The 17573-nt window shown below is 44.8% G+C and overlaps 2 protein-coding genes across 2 annotated transcripts in view; one reads left to right on the top strand and one right to left on the bottom strand.

The window, feature by feature from the left end:
• The first annotated feature begins 49 nt into the window (after positions 1–49).
• On the top strand, positions 50–1072 carry gpr12 (G protein-coupled receptor 12). Its single transcript, XM_076291361.1, has one exon. The coding sequence runs from the start codon at positions 50–52 to the stop codon at positions 1070–1072; it is 1023 nt and encodes a 340-aa protein (XP_076147476.1).
• Positions 1073–5309: 4237 nt separating this feature from the next.
• The window catches only part of wasf3b (WASP family member 3b), a 23612-nt gene continuing 11348 nt past the window's right edge, over positions 5310–17573 (bottom strand). Inside the window, exons 3-9 of the mRNA XM_076291360.1 lie at positions 16779–16913; positions 16045–16198; positions 14613–14730; positions 14246–14427; positions 11329–11586; positions 9583–9884; positions 5310–6113 (exon numbers count right to left, since the gene is read on the bottom strand). Coding sequence (XP_076147475.1) covers positions 5956–6113; positions 9583–9884; positions 11329–11586; positions 14246–14427; positions 14613–14730; positions 16045–16198; positions 16779–16913 — 1307 coding nt within the window. The 3' untranslated portion in view covers positions 5310–5955. The remainder of the gene's footprint in view (positions 6114–9582; positions 9885–11328; positions 11587–14245; positions 14428–14612; positions 14731–16044; positions 16199–16778; positions 16914–17573) is intronic.

Genomic DNA, 17573 nt, shown 5'->3' with positions numbered 1-17573 from the left:
TTGTATCAATGTTGTGCTATGTTTTGTGATGTTTCAGACGGGAGGCACAATGAGTGAGGAGGCGCCAGTCACCCCTAGCTGGTTCGGGTCAGAGTCTACCTGGGCCAGCGGAGGGGGTGGTATGGAGAATGTCACCATGGTGACGTTTCCTCCGGCGCCTGCCTTCCCACCTCGGTACCCACCTGAGCTGCTCATGAACCCTTGGGACATTGTGCTGTGTTCCTCGGGCACGCTGATCGCCTGCGAGAACGCCCTGGTGGTTCTGGTGATCTGGCAGAACCCGGCTCTCCGGGCCCCTATGTTCCTGCTGATTGGGAGCCTGGCACTGGCGGATCTGCTGGCCGGACTGGGCCTGGTTTTGCACTTCACCTTCGCCTACCTGCTCCGGTCCGACTCGGCCCAGTTGCTCACCGTGGGCCTGGTGGTGGCCTCCTTCACTGCCTCGGTCTTCAGCTTGCTGGCCATCACCATCGACCGCTACCTGTCGCTCTACTACGCCCTGACCTACAACTCGGAGAGGACGGCGGCGTTCACCTACACCATGCTGGTGCTCCTGTGGAGCGCGTCGGTTTGCCTGGGCCTGCTGCCGGTCACAGGGGTCAACTGCCTGGGCCAGGAGTCCACCTGCAGCGTGGTGCGGCCTCTGACCAAGAACAACGTGGTCGTCCTCTCCGTCTCATTCCTCCTGCTGTTCGGACTCATGCTGCAGCTGTACGTGCAGATCTGCAAGATTGTCATGCGCCACGCTCACCAGATCGCCCTGCAGCACCACTTCCTGGCGGCCTCGCCTCACTACGTCACCACGCGGAAGGGCGTGTCAACGCTCGCCCTCATCCTGGGCACGTTCGCCGCGTGCTGGATGCCGTTCACTGTCTACTCCCTCATCGCCGACTACACCTATCCGCCGCTGTACACCTATGCCACCCTGGTGCCCGCCACTTACAACTCCGTCATCAACCCCGTCATCTATGCCTTCCGCAACCAGGAGATCCAGAAGGCGCTGTGGCTGATCTGCTGCGGGTGCATCCCAGCCAGTGTGGCCCACCGGGCCCGCACCCCCAGTGACGTCTGATGTCAGGCGCCTCTCTGGGTTGTGCTTCTGGGGTGGCTGATGGATGATAGAGCAGCCCAGAGAGCTGGCTGCCAAACTTCTAATCAGCATCTGTCTCCCAGGGCGGTGGTGAAGACCCACCTTCCTTACCCCTATGGAATGCAGGCAGGGAAATGTCTGTGTATGTGGCCCCGTAATTGTCTTCCCCTTTGGTGTAAAATCTGAGCACTGCCACGGGATCCTTCTCTGTCCACCATATTTTGCTTCTCCTGAAAACGAGGTGCCACGCCCTGTCTGGAAAAAGGGACGGGTTTTCTTGTGGTAGGCAGCTGTATATAATGTGTAGATATTAAGTTATCCTCACTGGCTTGTGTTGATGTATGCTCGTCTCCTAGGCTGATATTTGAAAAAAAAAAAAGTCTGGCCACGCAATGGAGAGCGCGTATCGCTGAAGACAGGGGCCGACCAAAAGGCGGGCCTGTGCCGTGGAACCGAGGCTCGCGCATCTCGTCTCGCTGCTGCACTCTGAACGTGTGCTGAAAGCTAAACGATCGCTTGATACTAAAAATAGCCCAAGCGTCCTCCGCAGACGCTGGAGAAAGCGAACTGTAGGAGAGAGAGGAAGAGGCGCCTTTGTCGCTTTCTTAACCTCTAACGTCTCCGAATGTACGACCATTCCTCTTAAAACGACCATTCAGAGCTAACAACAATCTCGATAAGGAAAATCCGCCGTGTAAAACCCTTAAATGCCTTTATTTTACGAGAAGCCTATGTGAAATAATGTCTGTCCACGTCCTTTCATACACAACCACAAGATAAAACAGGGACCTCTGTAGGTATAAATGATAGGCTAGAGCTCGTTGCCAGTAGGCTAAGGCCTGTAGACTGTTGAATGCGCTGAAGACGCAAATTATCCACCTTTGCGCGTAGTGCGGTTTGGTTGAAGGCTCGTTTAAATGTAGGCTAGTGGCAGTTCTCTAGAGATGAATGTATTTTTGTAGTTAATGTTTTTCTCTGCAGTGATCATCAGAATTTCAGAATTAAACCGTAATTTACACTTTATTCAGTGGAGTGATGACCAGTGGATAGATATCCCGTTGTAAATCGGTGACAGTCAAAAAGGCATTTTTTCCCAAGGCTAGGCTTTTTTTTAAAAAAATAAATAAAAAAAAAGTTAAATGATGCACGTGCAGGTCTACATGCAAGTCTGAAATAGGAGGGGTAGCTCGGATACCCAGGTTGAGCCTTTAGCTAAATTATGTTCTGCGCATGTTTGAAAACTGGAGTTTATTAAAGATTAACAGAACGTGAACACGTGAATCAACGACCAAAATAAAGCACCAAATTAGGTAGGCCTACACTAAAACGCACGATAGTCTTAGAATAGCATCATCTCACGTGGCTGTCAGATAATCCGTGTGGTTGAATCGCCTACAACATGAGCATCAAACTGAGCACAATGCAATCGCCAGGACATGTTGATTAAGGTCAGTTAGAAAGCTGTGGAAATATTAAGGGCAAAACATCTTCCCATGTTTCTGAGAGGACTCACGTAACATCGTTTCGGAAAGGTCGAAATTATATGGAGTCATTCCTCCATCACTTGCCTCCGATAAATGACCGCTGAAATTGATACAGTCTTATAACTGCTTCCCCCGTTGCAGTACCACAATGAGCTAATTCTGGCCTTGGCCACCACAGCATTCAACTGCTACACCTCTCACCCACCCCAGACCGCCCCAGCTCCATTCAACCGGACTCCATCAGCCAGCAATAACTTCGTGCTTACTCTTTCACCGATTTATAGCAATACTTCAACCGATTTAGCAGCAATAAAAAAAAACCTTGCACCAGTAACATAATCACAACATTCAGCTATCAGCTGAATCACAGCTATCACTAAACCTGCCATAAAACGGAGTGACTACGGAGAAAATAACCTGACTGACCATAAGACCTTATCTGACCAATCTGAAACATAACCACAACATTGGTTGTGTTCATAATGTGACAGATTTTCTTCCCTCTTAACCTGTACTAAGATGTCACTGCCTCATGTACGTAACCTTGAGATTCTGTCCTGATGGGCCGTATGTTCCCTGAATGTCATTTCCCGTATTTAGCTATGAATGAATCTATAACTATACCCTCAATGTGACAGTATCCTATTCATCTGTTTGCAGTTAAACTTGCATTGCTTTTTGTGGATATTTCGAAGTGTACATGTATTGTGACCTAAACTGTCTGGATGTATGTGACCTAAGGACAGTTATTTGTGCATTCGAGTTGCATGACTGTACGTGTGGATGTCCGTGTATGTGTGTGTGTGTGTGTGTGTGTATGTGTGCAGCGTGTGTATGCATGTGTGTGTGTGCTTCTATTTTGTATGTCTGTATGTCTATGAGGGGCCAAGGGGTCTGGGGGGAGGGGGTACCACTGCCAAGGGCGAACCCCCTTCAGACCACCCTGCAGAAAAAGAAAAATGGCCACCAGTCTTCCTAACACCCAGAGAGAAGTAAGTGGCTTCTTCACACCCATGTGACCTTCCACCTGAGTGACCTCTGCATTGATTCCGCCATCTGGGATGTCTAAAAGTGTCTTGTATGAGTGTTATTGGTAGGTGAATGAGTGGGTTAGAGGTAGGGGTGGGGGGTTAACACAGCGATGTCACTTCCTGATGGCTGAAAAGTGTTGGGAGAAATTGTGCTGCTTTGTTATGCTGTCACAAGTATTCGACTGGGCTGAGACAGACCGATTCGAGTAAAGAGAACACTCCTTGACCTTTGAAGAAGAATATATTTTGTTATATTCATTGAAAGTTTCTATTTTTCCCCCAAAGCATTGTTTTTGCCTGTACAAGTTCTCTATCTTGTAATTTTAATGCGCTGTATAGCTTCTTTCTGAATGTATTGATGATAACTATTAAGGAAACAATTACTGTTTTATTTGAAATGGCATCCTATTGATTAATTAGATAGTGTACATAAGGCATGCAAAAAAAATCAAGAAGCATGGTGACGGCAGTCATGGTGCTTTCTCTTAAAGGAATCAACCTCAGACTCGATCTCCAACTATGTGATCCCTCCCCTGGTTATTCAACTGTGGCAGTGAGGAGGCTCAGTGTTCTGTTGCCGCGGTGTCATTAGTCCAGATGGTGTCTGACTCTTAGAGCAGATCTGGGCCGACTCAGGGCCGGATCTGAGTCTGGGTTTTTGACAACTGCCGGGTATTAGTTGAAGTCCACAATTCTGATTCCATACACTTTTTAGTCAACTTCTGCTAATTGCTCCTTATGGTCCTTTAGCTCTTCACTTAATATTTCTATGTCTCTGTAAATGGGAAACAAATATAGTGGCTAAAGTGGACTTTAAACAATTCCATCCAATCAATAGGGTGTGGAGGGGAGGGGTGTAATTTCACTGGCAACAACCTTGAAACTGAATTGTGGATTGCATCTTCAAATTCGACTTGAACCTTTGGTTTCCGAACAGAACCCTTTGTGTCCAATTGCTGATGATTGTGCATAGTGACTCAACAGAAGAAGCTTTTATTGTGGTTACTTAGACAACCTGAAAACGTGTCAGAGATGACGCCAGTGTTGTTGCCACTGGAGTGAGCGCTTGAGCGAAAAGAAAGGGCTTTTATAGGGGGTGTGAGTTGAGGATGATGCTAGCTCAACATTCAGCAAGTGGCACACACTTCTGATTTTTTTAAAAACAAAACAAAGAGGGAAGAGGAGGGTGGGTGGGGCGATACAGCAACAGCATCTTGTGTAGACGTATGCATAGTTATAACTGTTAAATGCACTTTATTTTTTTGATGAGAAATGGCACAAAACAAATTACTTATCTGCAAAATACTGCTATAAATGATAATCAACATGCACTAATTAACTGAGACATTGTAAGACATTGTGTGGATGTGGTGTATATTTTTCCAAGTTGTTAGTTGTACTTTTTATTGCTTTGATTAGTTTGATGAATTTGAGAGATATTGTTAATTTTGTATTAAAAAGAATGTTCTGTGCATTATAAATAGACCCTGTGTCAGTTTGTTTATTCATTCACTCACATCCGTTCAGTGCCTCAACTCAACTGTTTCCATGGAGATCTTTGTCTCAGCTGTACAGTTTCCATAGAGACTAATGTCTCAGAGTTTAGGGTGTGGTGGTGTGGTAGTGGTGGAGCGTCTGCAGTTTCCATGACGATCCCAGGATAGAGAATAACTCACACAGAAGATATTTTTTTCTTCTTTTTTATTTTAATCATGACAGGGTCAGAGTTCACTCTCTGGAGGTGTAAGAACACTAACCGTTAGTGTTTGTTTCACACACACACACACTCACATACACCAACACACATGCACACTTCTCAGATCCTGACAACATACTTGACTCCAGGTCTGATATTTTCATCACTATCCCCGTATGACGTCAAAGACAGTCTTCTGTCCATGCAATCCACAACTATCTCAAAATAGTCTTTAAGTAGTTCTCAGCCTCTTGTCGTTTAGTGGAACCCTTCCTTCCCCTTCACATCCCCTTCTACAGGCTACACACATTCAAGATGAACTATTCACAGTTGTTTTGTTAAAAAGTATTAGTAAAAAGGAGAATGCCAACAGAAAGATTGAGAGAAGAGAGACTGCAGTCTGGGAAGTTGCTAGTCAGCTATTTATTTCACTTTCTGTGGCTTATTATATATAGGATGGCCAACCCAGCGTTTGTGTGTATACACCTGTTATATCAGTATGCAGGTATATATGTGTATAAGTATGTAAGGTGTGTATGTTAGTTGGTGTGATCAGTAAATGAGTGTGTGTGCATGTGTGTGGTAAGTACAAGTAAATGTGGTGGGTAAGACTACATACAATTGTGTGTGCGTGTGTGTGTGTGTGTATGAGGCCTAGTCGGACCAGTCGTTGTCTTCCAGCTCGGAGTCGTCCTCAGAGTCGCTGTACTCGACGGCTATGCGTCGCGACAGGATGGTGGCCACGTCGTTGCCCACAGGCTCCCGCTTGGCCTGCTGTTCCTGCTGCTCCTGCACCTTCTTCAGCTGAATACCTGTGAACGCAACACACACACTGTTAGATATCGTGCACATACACACACACACATATTCCTGTTACTGTATCTCATGTAACGCACACACATGCCCACGTGTCCATAAGATACAGACACCTGAATAGACACACACACACACACACACACACACACACACACACACATATTAGTCAATATTCAGCTGCCTTAATCTAAAGGTACTCTGGCACAGCATCAGTACTTGTCCTGTGAGTGTGTGTGTGTGTGTGTGTGTGTGCACATTATATTCTAGCCTCCATTTTTCATCATTTCTAATGCATATATTAAAATGAGGGAAGCTGCTGCTGCTGCTTAATGAATGAATGCAGATGAAAGTGCAGGAAGGTCACGGAGCCACTGACAAGCTATGAGTGTGTGTGTGACAGAGAGAGTAGTAGTAGTCAGAGACTTGTGACTCAAGGCTTCAGCTCCTTGTCCTGCCTGCCTGCCTGGGGCAAGAGAGGTTGGTGAGCGCTTCTGTTGATCTGACTGTCATTGTCAGTGTTTTAAGTGTTTTAACGGCTGTAGGGCTTATATATCGTACACCCGGCACATCATGGCATCAAGCGCAACGCAAGTCTTGTTCCTATCTTTCACCCAACACAGTGATTGGTTTTTGCGAAGCGTTTGAGTTCATAAGTTGTCAAATGAAGATTGCGCACCCATGGACATGTCAATGAAAGAAATAGGTGTGGTCAGGTGCATGAACAAAAATCACTATTTTAATGCCACTAAAAATGACAACACCACTGACCAAGAAAAACCTGTTCTAAAGTGAAAAGCACATGTAAAGCTATTTTAAGGGCCCTGTCACAAAATGTAAGCATCCTTAGCAACGACTCTTCTGCTTGGATGAATATCCTTAGGATTTTTATTCGGTCATTTGAATATTATTTGGGTTAAGTGTTGCTTTTTTCAGGCTATGTTTTCGAATGTAACCCCTTGTCAGTCAATAGTGAAAGTAAATAACTAACTGTTTTTTTTTTCATTTCCTACGAGACCGTGGTGAAGTTGATTTTAGGTTGGATATTCGACTAGGTGAAAACAGCCACAATGAATATCCGTTGAATATCCAACCAACTAACTTCGCCACAATTGGCAAGTGCAGATGCATGTAGACTATACTCTGCTTGTCACACACACATTTTAGTAAAGCAAGCTTTAATGGAATCCTTGTATTGCACAGTTTGGTGTGCAGATTCCTGCTGCAGAGATTTGCTTACTTGTCCTCAAAATACCTAGCCTCGTTAAAACCAGATTCTTCTCAATTGAGAGTGGGTCTGGAAAGGGTTCATTGACTTAGTACTTCCAGCAGGGGCTTAACTAACAGTGAAATTAAACTTAAATTTGTGCATTAAACTCTTACCAAAATTCAATTCCAAAGAAAATAAACGTGCATGCCAGATTAGATTGTAATTGCGTGCCCAGTTTTTAGGAATATTGGAAATAGGTATCAATGGCCTGTTGGCCAGACGGATCTGATTCCTGATCCCCAAATTTGCCAAAGGTTTACCATTGACTATTTTGACAGTCTGAAACCCATGGTCTGATTCCTGATCCCCAAATTTGCCAAAGGTTTACCAATGTTATTGGTTATCTGACTAGTATAGTGTTACAGGCAAGCTAACGGTCTTAATGTTATTGGGGAGCTGACTGGTATAGTGTGGTTGGTGAGTTGACTGGTATAGTGTTATTGGTGAGCTGAATGGTATAGTGTTGTTGGGGAGATGAGGGCTATAGTGTTGTTGGGGAGATGAGGGCTATAGTGTTGTTGGGGAACTGACTGGTATAGTCCTCCTGCTTCGATGACTGCCTGTCTGCATGATATAAATCTGTGGATGACTAACAACTACCTAAAACTGAACAGTAACAAGACTGAATTACTTGTTGTTGGCTCAAAAACAACGCTGGCAAAGATGGAAAACAGACTCTCCCTATCTGTAGATGGCTCCGACATTGCCTGCTCCACCAAGGGGAAGAGTCTTGGTGTTATACTAGACAGCACACTTTCATTCACTGCCCATATTAACAGTGTCTCGCAGCGCCTTTTTCCATCTGCGCAACATCACAAGACTGCGCCCCTCCCTCAGTCAGCAGAGTGCAGAAGTACTTGTAAACGCCTATGTTACATCCCGCATTGATTACTGCAACTCCATCTTCTCTAGCATTCCACATAAATCACTCCATCGCCTCCAAATAATTCAGAACTCTGCAGCCAGGATAGTAACAGGCACAAAGTCCACAAGCCACATAACACCTGTACTGTTGCAGCTACACTGGTTACCAGTTACCCAGAGAGTCCAGTTTAAGATCCTACTGTTGACATATAAGGCCCTGCATATAACCTTGCTCTTGGAGAGCTACACCCCTTCCCGCTCGCTGCAATCCTCATCAGCTGGTCTGCTCAAGGTGCCAAAGATGAACCTCAGCACCATGGGAGAGAGAGCGTTCTCCCACACAGCCCCAAAGCTATGGAACCCACAACCAAACGACATCAGGCAGTGTGAATCCACTGGCCAGTTTAAAAAGGAACTGAAAACCTATCTCTTCAGACTAGCCTATGGACTATGATATATATATATTTTTTATAATTTTTCTCCCTTTTTGATATATTTTTTCCCTTCTATTTGTTTTATCTGTGAAGCGACCTTGGGTGTCCTGAAAGGCGTTTTTAAATAAAATGTATTATTATTATTATTATTATTATTATTATTATTATAGTGTTGTTGGGGAGATGAGGGCAATAGTGTTGTTGGGGAGCTGTAACTAAGGTAGTGTAGATAGCTGACTGCTGTGATAGCTGTAGTGGATAAATATCTGTAATATAAACAGGGATGGGCAAGCTCATATGGGCAGTGGTAGTTTAGTGGTTAATGAGCTGGGCTTGCGTGCAGTAGCCTGAAAGTTGTGGGTACAATTCCCGGCTTCTACTGTTGTGCCCTTGAGCAAGGCACTTAACCCCAAGGTGCTCTGGGGACAATGTAATCCCTTGTAATATAGTTGACATATGTAAGCCACTTAGACAACAGTGTGAAATAAATGTAAATGTAAATCTAAAAGCTACAAGCTACTCTATTAAAAGAGAAATCTGGTGATTTGCATAAAGATCTTTAATAGAGTAGCTTGTAGCTTAGCTCGCCCATCACTGAATATAAATAAGAGGTGGCGTTGGGCTGGTTAGACTTAGCAGTGTTCCACTCAGACAATGGCAGAAGTGCTGTTCATCATGTTATGAAGTTATGTGCCATCAAAATGGTTTTGGAAATGTTATGTTAAGGTAAAAGAAAACTGTTAAGGGTGCTTTTACCTGACAACTGAAGTCCATTATATGTGAGGAATATATCATTTTACTACTACTTTTGTTTAATTATCCAAATACATGGATAATCCTGATGATTGCCGGTGTTAGTGTTAGTTAGTTATGGTAGTGTTGGTACTGTTGCCCACGTACCCATGCGTATGGCAGCAAGCAAGTCACTGCGGGCATCGTTGGTTGGCTCGACCTCGCTGGGCACTGGCGGAGCTTTAAAGGTGGCAGCATGGTTGGCACTAGGAGGTGGAGGTGGAGGCCCGGGTGGGGGTGGTGCCACCATTGGTCCAGACATCGGTGGGGGAGGAGACATGTAGCCCATTTGTCCAGGGTGGCCAGTAGGCAGGAGCGATCCCGCTGGAGGCATGGCAAAGGCGGTCTGCGCTGAGGGGATGAGTGGCCCGGGAGGAGGAGGGGGGTGCCCAGTGTTCATGTAATCCATGCTGAGAGGGGGAGATGGGGGGCAGGAAATCAGCACAAAACAGCAACAGCAGCGGCAGACACAACAACAATTGCAATAAGGCAGCAAATAAATGGACTTGAGAGTACTGTTCACTACAGCATGTTCCAAATAGCACAGCAAAATATAAATATCCAACAAACTGAAAATGGAAAGGAAAAAAACCTCCATCATAGCTGAGATTAACCACAAGATGGCAACATATCCACACGTGTCTATGGGAAAAGTAGAGTGCAATTTCTGGCATATTTCCATAAGAGATTAGATTAGAGATTAAGTCACTGGATATTACAGTATGAGCAGGACTCAACCAATCCTTGCTGCTATTGTTTTAAATGGCCAACACAGGAATAGTGGCAAATGGGTTCAGGTCAAAGATAGTGCCAGAGGAGATTTGTTGATGCTAATCTGTGCGGACATGAATCCTTATATATCTCCCCACGGTGTTGCACAACTGACAGACCGGACTACTAGGCATCATAATTAATGTTACGTGTGAACTCATGCTGTCAAAAACAAAGCCGCAATTACAAGGCCTAATGACCCTTGTTGTATTTAGCCCCGTAGCATTGGCTTTTCTCACTGATGCTGTTTAAAAATGCATTCGTTTTTAAATGAGGTGCATATGATATGCCTATGGCTCAGTCAACAGACTACGGGCAAGCAACACCAGGGTCAAAGGTTCAGTCCCTAGGAGATGGGTTTTAATCTCATGCATGAAGATAAAATAAACAGTCACCTTTGAATTTTAAATCCCGTTTTGCGTATGAAAACATGAAACGAATTCTAAGATTCTACTATCTTAATTTGTTTTATTTTAATGAAATGAACAGCCTTTGTTGGATTTTTTATCACTTAGCGTGTAGAGCAGGCAGGTGACCCTATTTTGATGTCACAAAACGTTGGCGGCTTCAATCATTCACAACATGCTGTGAGAGATAATGCATCTCATATCAGCTGTAACATCCAGTTGAGAGCGGTATTTTCCCCAAATGTCCTAGCAAGCTAATTCGTTTGTTTGACTAACTCGCCTGGTTGTTTTGCTACTTTGTTTGGAACGTTGATCAAGCATTATTACCCATGAGGATATCTCATGCGGGATGTTTATTTTTACATAGCTAGATTGTAATGAAGGATCCGATTATTTACTTAACTTTTTTTTTTTTAATGTATATATTTTTTTATGTACTGCACTGGTCAAAATATACCCAATATCTCAGCCGACCCCAAGATTGGGAAACGATGGTGTAAAAGCATTTGCCAAGAAAACTGATATTCTTCTGCTAGCTTTTTCACTTGGTTTCAACAAGTAGGGAAAGTCAAAAGAAAAACAAAGCTCTGCCAAAACAGTAAAGATCCCTATCCATTTTAATTACTACAACAACCACTATTGATTGCTGGCACATCTCACAGCAGTGTCCTCCTACCTGTAGTCCACAGGGGGGAGAGGCACAGACCCATTGAGGGTGTCCGTCGGTGGAGGAGGAGGAGGAGCCTGGTGTGGCCGGCCCAATGTTCCGCTGCGGTACGCCATGGGACCGCCCCGTGGGTCGAGCTCCATGCCGGCGAGGGCATGACCAGAGAGGCCCATGAGGCTCGGGGGCGGGCCCGAGTAGGTGTGGGCGTGGCCGGCATGGTTGGGCGTATTGGGGTAGTGGTGATCCATGTGGTCGGCTGCGTGAGCCCTATGGAATGAGAGAGGAGATGGTTGAGGATACGGTTTACTACAGATAGCTGCGGGAATTCACCTGAACTCAACATTCATACCACTCCCTTCAATCAGTATTATTTTCTGTAATAATCTGATTTGTACTGTTAAACCTTAGTGTGTCTTAGACTAACCAGGTAAGAAGGGAGAGGAGAGCGGCTAAAAACATTTTCAATGAAATCTGTGCAGTGCAGTAGGAGGGGGTCACTTGCGCTTCAGCCTGGTTGGTGCTCACGGAACAGGACGCAGAAGTTAAAAGAGGAAACCCAAGGTCTAGCTAGAACCAAGGAGCAGGACCGGAGCACACAATGCTTTAAGTGATTTTTATTAGCCTAGTGCAAACCGACTAACGTTTCGACGCCCTAGGCTAATAAAGTGTGAGTACCGTGCATCACCTGTTCTCTTGGGACTAACGTGCTCCTTCTGAGCACCCTCTGCAGTGCAGTGCAGTGCAGTGACTGTGTTTGTGTGTGTGTGTGTGTGTGTGTGTGTGTGTGTGTGTGTGTGTGTGTGTGTGTGTGTGTGTGTGAACGTGTGTGTGTGTGAGTACTGTGCATCACTTGTTCTCTTGAGACAGTAATCCTTCTGAGGACCCTCTACAGTGCAGTGCAGTGCAGTGACTGTGTTTGTGTGTTTGTGTTTGTGTGTTTGTGTGTGTGTGTGTGTGTGTGTGTGTGTGTGTGTGTGTGTGGCTTTAAAATCTGTATTTATATTTGAGGTGGGCTGTTGTTTTGACCTGCTATTCCAAACTATTGAAATATCAACCACTGGTAGATCTCACTGGTAGGTCTAATTCAGTGTTTTTCAACCTTTTTTGTGCCACGGCACACTTTTGACACTTAAAATGTCCCACGGCACACTAACATCCTGTGTGACGAAAAAATAAACATACCATAGCCTAAAATTTCAAATAATACACAGATTATGGCTTCTATGCAAGACCTGCTCAATAAAACAAGCGCCCTCTGTCATTTGTAGGTGACTATATCTAATTTAATTGTTGTTTTGAACTGGATATGTGATGATTCTGTGAATTCTGGATATGGGGCCCACGTTGTACAATGCCTGCATACCACAAATAGTGCAATCATACAATCAATGAGAGCATGTGGTTCTAAATTATTTGATGCAACAGTTGCTTTTCTGGACCAGTGAGTGCAAGGGCAAAGGTTTGGTCTGAGCTTTGGTGGGGACACTACCCACTAATTCCCCCGAAAAAAAAAAAAGGAAAAGCCACTCAACTCTTTCACCAGCCACTATAGATATATAAAATGATTAAAATGTGCTACTGTCCAACTACCCATGATTAAAATGTGCTACTGTCCAACTTGATCTATACTGTGTAGCACATAATCTGATTTTAATATGTATACATATGTAGGCTATATTTAACATTTATTTTCTATTTGGTCTGTTATGAAATCATGCATTGACCCATTTAAGCACAGCTCAGTTTTAAGAAACTTAAATACATGCATAAGCTGCCTGTATATTCTCTAATAGGCCTATTTACAGATATCTAGGCGATGTAAGCACAGCTCAGTTTTAAAAAATGCTTAAAGCCGAAAGACCATGTTGAATTTTTCTACAATTTATTTCAAAACCGGATTACTCTGGAACAGCTAACTACACGGGAATGCTTTACACCTTTGTGTTCGGTAAGGTCTGCTGTTTATTCTGATATATGGGTTGTCATGTCTTGCGTGAAGAGTGTGTAGGCCTACGATATTCCACCGAGACGAATGGATGTGGAGATGGGCACAGAGAATAATTATTAAATCTCTTGAAGTTAATTTTTCTCACAAACTGTTTATCACAGCAAATAGTGGCTATAGCACCGTTTAAAAGCTGAGAAAAGGCTCTTTCATGTGACACATGTGTGATGAGTAGCCTACTCAAGGAGTTCAACAGAGAAGAATGGATGTATTTGGACGCACTTCATATGCCTTGTAGTGAAGTGAAGCTGAAGCGCAGCGTCTCCTGCGGCTCACTGGTAGTTATTATAGGTAACTTCAAATCAGCGCGATTTACCCTTATAGGCTACTGCACATTACACGATCTGTACGAGATGATCCGCAGCAAAGTGAGAAAGTATTTAACTCTTTGTAGCGCATGTGAGCGCTTCCCCCCCCCCCCCCCACTTCAACCTGAATATTGGTGGGGACATTTCAGTCGTAATCTGACATTGGAGTGGACACGTCCTTCGGTCCCCACGCAAATCTACGCCCCTGAGTGAGTGACATTTGGGTAATTTTCTGCGGCACACCTGATGATCTCTCACGGCACACTAGTTGAAAAACACTGGTCTAATTTACCAGCTTGCATAGCACTGTAAGCTAAGAGCTAAGCTAATAACTCTGATGTTTGGAGGTTTAGGCCATGTCCATAATAATGTGGTCAGGGGATGCAGTTAGGGGGAGCTGCAAAAAAAGATGCAAAATTCTGCTCTGTCTCAGCCATCATAGGGAGCATGCAAATATGGAGACGGAGATGTTTATCCTTAATGTGTTGAGTATTATACATGGAAGGACATGTAAATGTATGTGAGCCATGTAGATCTGTCACCTTGTCAATGTGTGTGTGTGTGTTTGTGTGTGTTTGTGTGTGTGTGTATGTGTGTAAGTCCTGTGCATCACCTGTTCTCTGGGGACAGTGATCCTTCTGAGGACCCTCCGCGGTGCAGCGACTGCGTGTGCCGGTGGTCTGGGCGCAGCTCCTTGTCGAAGGCCATCATGTTCCATTCCTGCCGGCGGTTCCGAGCCTTTCGCACCTTCTTCACCTCGCGCTGTAAGGTTCCGTCCACACAACGCTTCTGCTCCTGGGAGTGAGAGGGGAGGGGGGATGAGAGAGAAAGAGAGACTTTTAAAAGACTTGACTTCAAAACATTTGAATGCAATAAAACAAATCAAATCAGTGACCAAAAGGAGGAATGCAGCGGCCAGACCCAACTGAGGTCAAGTGGAGTCCACAAAGCCCCAATGCAGAGCACAGAACCAACCGCACCTTCTGCTTTCTCCTCTCCTTCCTCTTGTCCTCCGTGTCCTGCAGCATCTTCTCCTTCCACAGGTCAAAGAAGTACGACGGGTCTGTGTAGAACTTCAGGCCCTCTTTACCATCATCCCTGCAAAACAGAAACAGCTCCGACTGTAACAATCAATTGCTACTGCTGTCTAGTGCTACACCCTGCTATGTTTGAGGTAATAACATTAAACAATAGCTATGTTATTACTAAAGTAATAACGAGGAATAACAGCAATGTTATTACTAAGAATGATATCCTTAACTGTAGTATAGACATTTGGGCACTTTATTTCATATAATATGATTTATATAATATTAAATGAACAGCAAGGCATAAATATAGCCACGTCCATGCATTCAGTACAATTACTATGCTCCAGATTACTACTAACAACAAAACACTGACTGTTCTAAGTGATAAAAATGCAGTCCTCAGAAATATGGAATACATTAATAAATAAGCAACAACATTTGTCCCTAAGACATGTAAATGCACCTGAAGTACATTTGCAACACTAAAGTATTTATATGTGGCCCACATCCATGGCACAGGACAAGACCAACCTTGTAAGCTACTTTGGACGCTCTGAAGTATTCATGACTGACCCACATTTATTATTATGTAAAGTCAGAGCCTAGAACTCAGGGAGGGTAGTCATGTACTTTGAGAACGAGTGAGACAGAGAGACAGAGAGAGAGAGAGAGAGAGAGAGAGAGAGAGAGAGAGAGAGAGAAAAGACACAGAGAGAGAGAATTTGTGTGTGCATGTGTGTGTGTGTGTATGTATGCATGGTATGTGAGAGGCGGACATAATCTGTGTGTATGTGCATGTGTGATTATATATTCTGAGGAGAAGGCTTGGGGCTTGTCAGTGTGTGTGTGCGCGCGTGCGTGCGTGCGTGCGTGCGCATGTCTGTGTGCAGACAAATGGGCTTGTCGATGTGTGAGAGACGGAGAGATGAAGAGAGGGAAAGAGACAGGGTTATAGCATAAAAGAGGAGGATGAAGAGAGGGAAAGAGACAGGGTTATAGCATAAAAGAGGAGGATGCAAAACTAAAAGGATGCGGGACAAAAAGATGGAGAGAGCGAGAGCACTGTACTGCTGTTGAAAGAAAAGAATATAAAGGCAAGCTGACTGCATGCCATGGGAGAGGAGTGAGGGGTCTCACGTGTTGGGGAAGGGAAGTTATAGTCTGGGATGGCACAGTGGAGAAGAGAAGGACACACAGAGAATAAGAGAGTGAACGAGAGATAGAGAGAGAGGGAGGGAGGGGAAGAGAAAGAGGGTGGGAGAGAGATGGGAGCTAGGGAGTGTGAATGCTGTGTGTGTGTGTGTGTGTGTGTGTGTGTGTGTGTGTGTGTGTGTGTGTGTGTGTGTGTGTGTGTGAGTGAGAGAGAGAGAGAGAGTCTAACCTGTAACATGAAAGATTATTGAGTGGTGGGGGCTTGTCACTCAGGTTGTACATCTCCTTGACAGGAATGGGAACGCTGCTCTTGGACACCACCTGCTGGTCCTGGTGGGTAGAGCTCTTAAATGCCTTCTTCATGTTTATGTCCTGGAGGGAGACTGCAGAGATAAAGGACAGACAAGCAGAGCGAAAGGGAAAGAGAGAGAGAGAGAGAGAGGGAGACAGAAAGGGCATCCAATAGAGAGAGAGAAATGGAGAGAGAGAGGGAGACAGAAATGGAGAGAGGGAGAGAGATCCAGACAGATAGAGGAAGAGAGGAAGAGAGCAAACAGAGAGACACAAGAGAATGAGAGAGAGAGGGAGCGATCCAGACAGATATAGAGAGACAGACAGGGACAGAGAGAGAGAGAGAAATAGCAGCATACATTGAGTGAAAAAGACAAGAGAGAGAGAGAGAGAGAGAGAGAGAGAGAGAGAGAGAGAGAGAGAGAAAGACATAAGCAGAGACAAAAGAAAAAAAGGTTACATTTCATCCTTAACCGCAAAGCTCCAGTTCCATACATCTAATCCATCCCCATATTGATCGCCCTGGTCTCGAGTAACCGTAGCTGACCGACACACTGGCACACAGACCCCCTTACCCTTTCTGATACCCGCGCCAGAGATCCACCCTACCCCACCCTACCCCACCCCACCCCGCCCCACCCCACCCCCCTCTCCCCAGACACTCTGACTCACCCTCCTCCACGGTGGAGTCCAGCTGGGTCACCTTGATGGCCAGCCGGTCGATGCGGTCCTGGAGAGAGTTGGCCCGCAAGTAGAAGGTATTGGCCTCATTGAAAAGCTCCCCAAAGATGTCCTCTGCATGTTTACCTACCCAAACACACACACACACACACACAGATTGGAGTTAGGTGAAGGTTCATACACAGTGTGACATGTTAAAGGACTAAAAGTTCAAGGATTCAGTTTGAGGATTCCTGAATTTAGATCATGTGGTCAAGGACTCAGAGTCAGTGCTTCAAATATTCAGGTCAAGCATTCTAACACAGAGGTGACCTTGTGCATCCTGACACTTTGTTACCAAAGGGTTTACCAGCTCTGCAAAATCCGTACACACAGGCTTCATGACACTGGAGATTAACCAAGGGTCAGACGGATGGCCAACCAATCGTCTCTATGTCTCTCTCTCCTCAATGCTGCACCCCACAGATGGCCACAATGTGATTAATATCTTTCAGTAAGATGACTGTGAAAGTGAAAGTGACTTGTGATTGGGTGGTTATGGCTCTTACATTGTTACATCACCGGGGCTGCTGGAAGTTCTCACACTCCACAGACAATTTATTCTGGGTGTGATAAAAGTACTTAAAGCCAGAACCAGAACTAATTTGTTATTAGGTGTTATTAGGTGTTCCTTCACCTTGATGATTATTTTAACTTGAATTTGAACCCTTTTATGACTGGTGTGGTCATGTTATGATCACAGACTCTATAAGGTTATATTTCTCGGTTGACCTACGTACGTGCACT

Source organism: Alosa pseudoharengus, unplaced genomic scaffold (assembly GCF_046254945.1).
Source record: "Alosa pseudoharengus isolate Yale_2024_CS ecotype anadromous, Long Island Sound unplaced genomic scaffold, YU_APseudo_1.1 YU_APseudo_1.1_scf_18, whole genome shotgun sequence".
In the NCBI taxonomy this organism is placed as follows: Eukaryota; Metazoa; Chordata; class Actinopteri; order Clupeiformes; family Clupeidae; genus Alosa; species Alosa pseudoharengus.
Note: the sequence above shows the minus strand (reverse complement) of the source record. Positions and strands in the feature narration are given on the sequence as shown.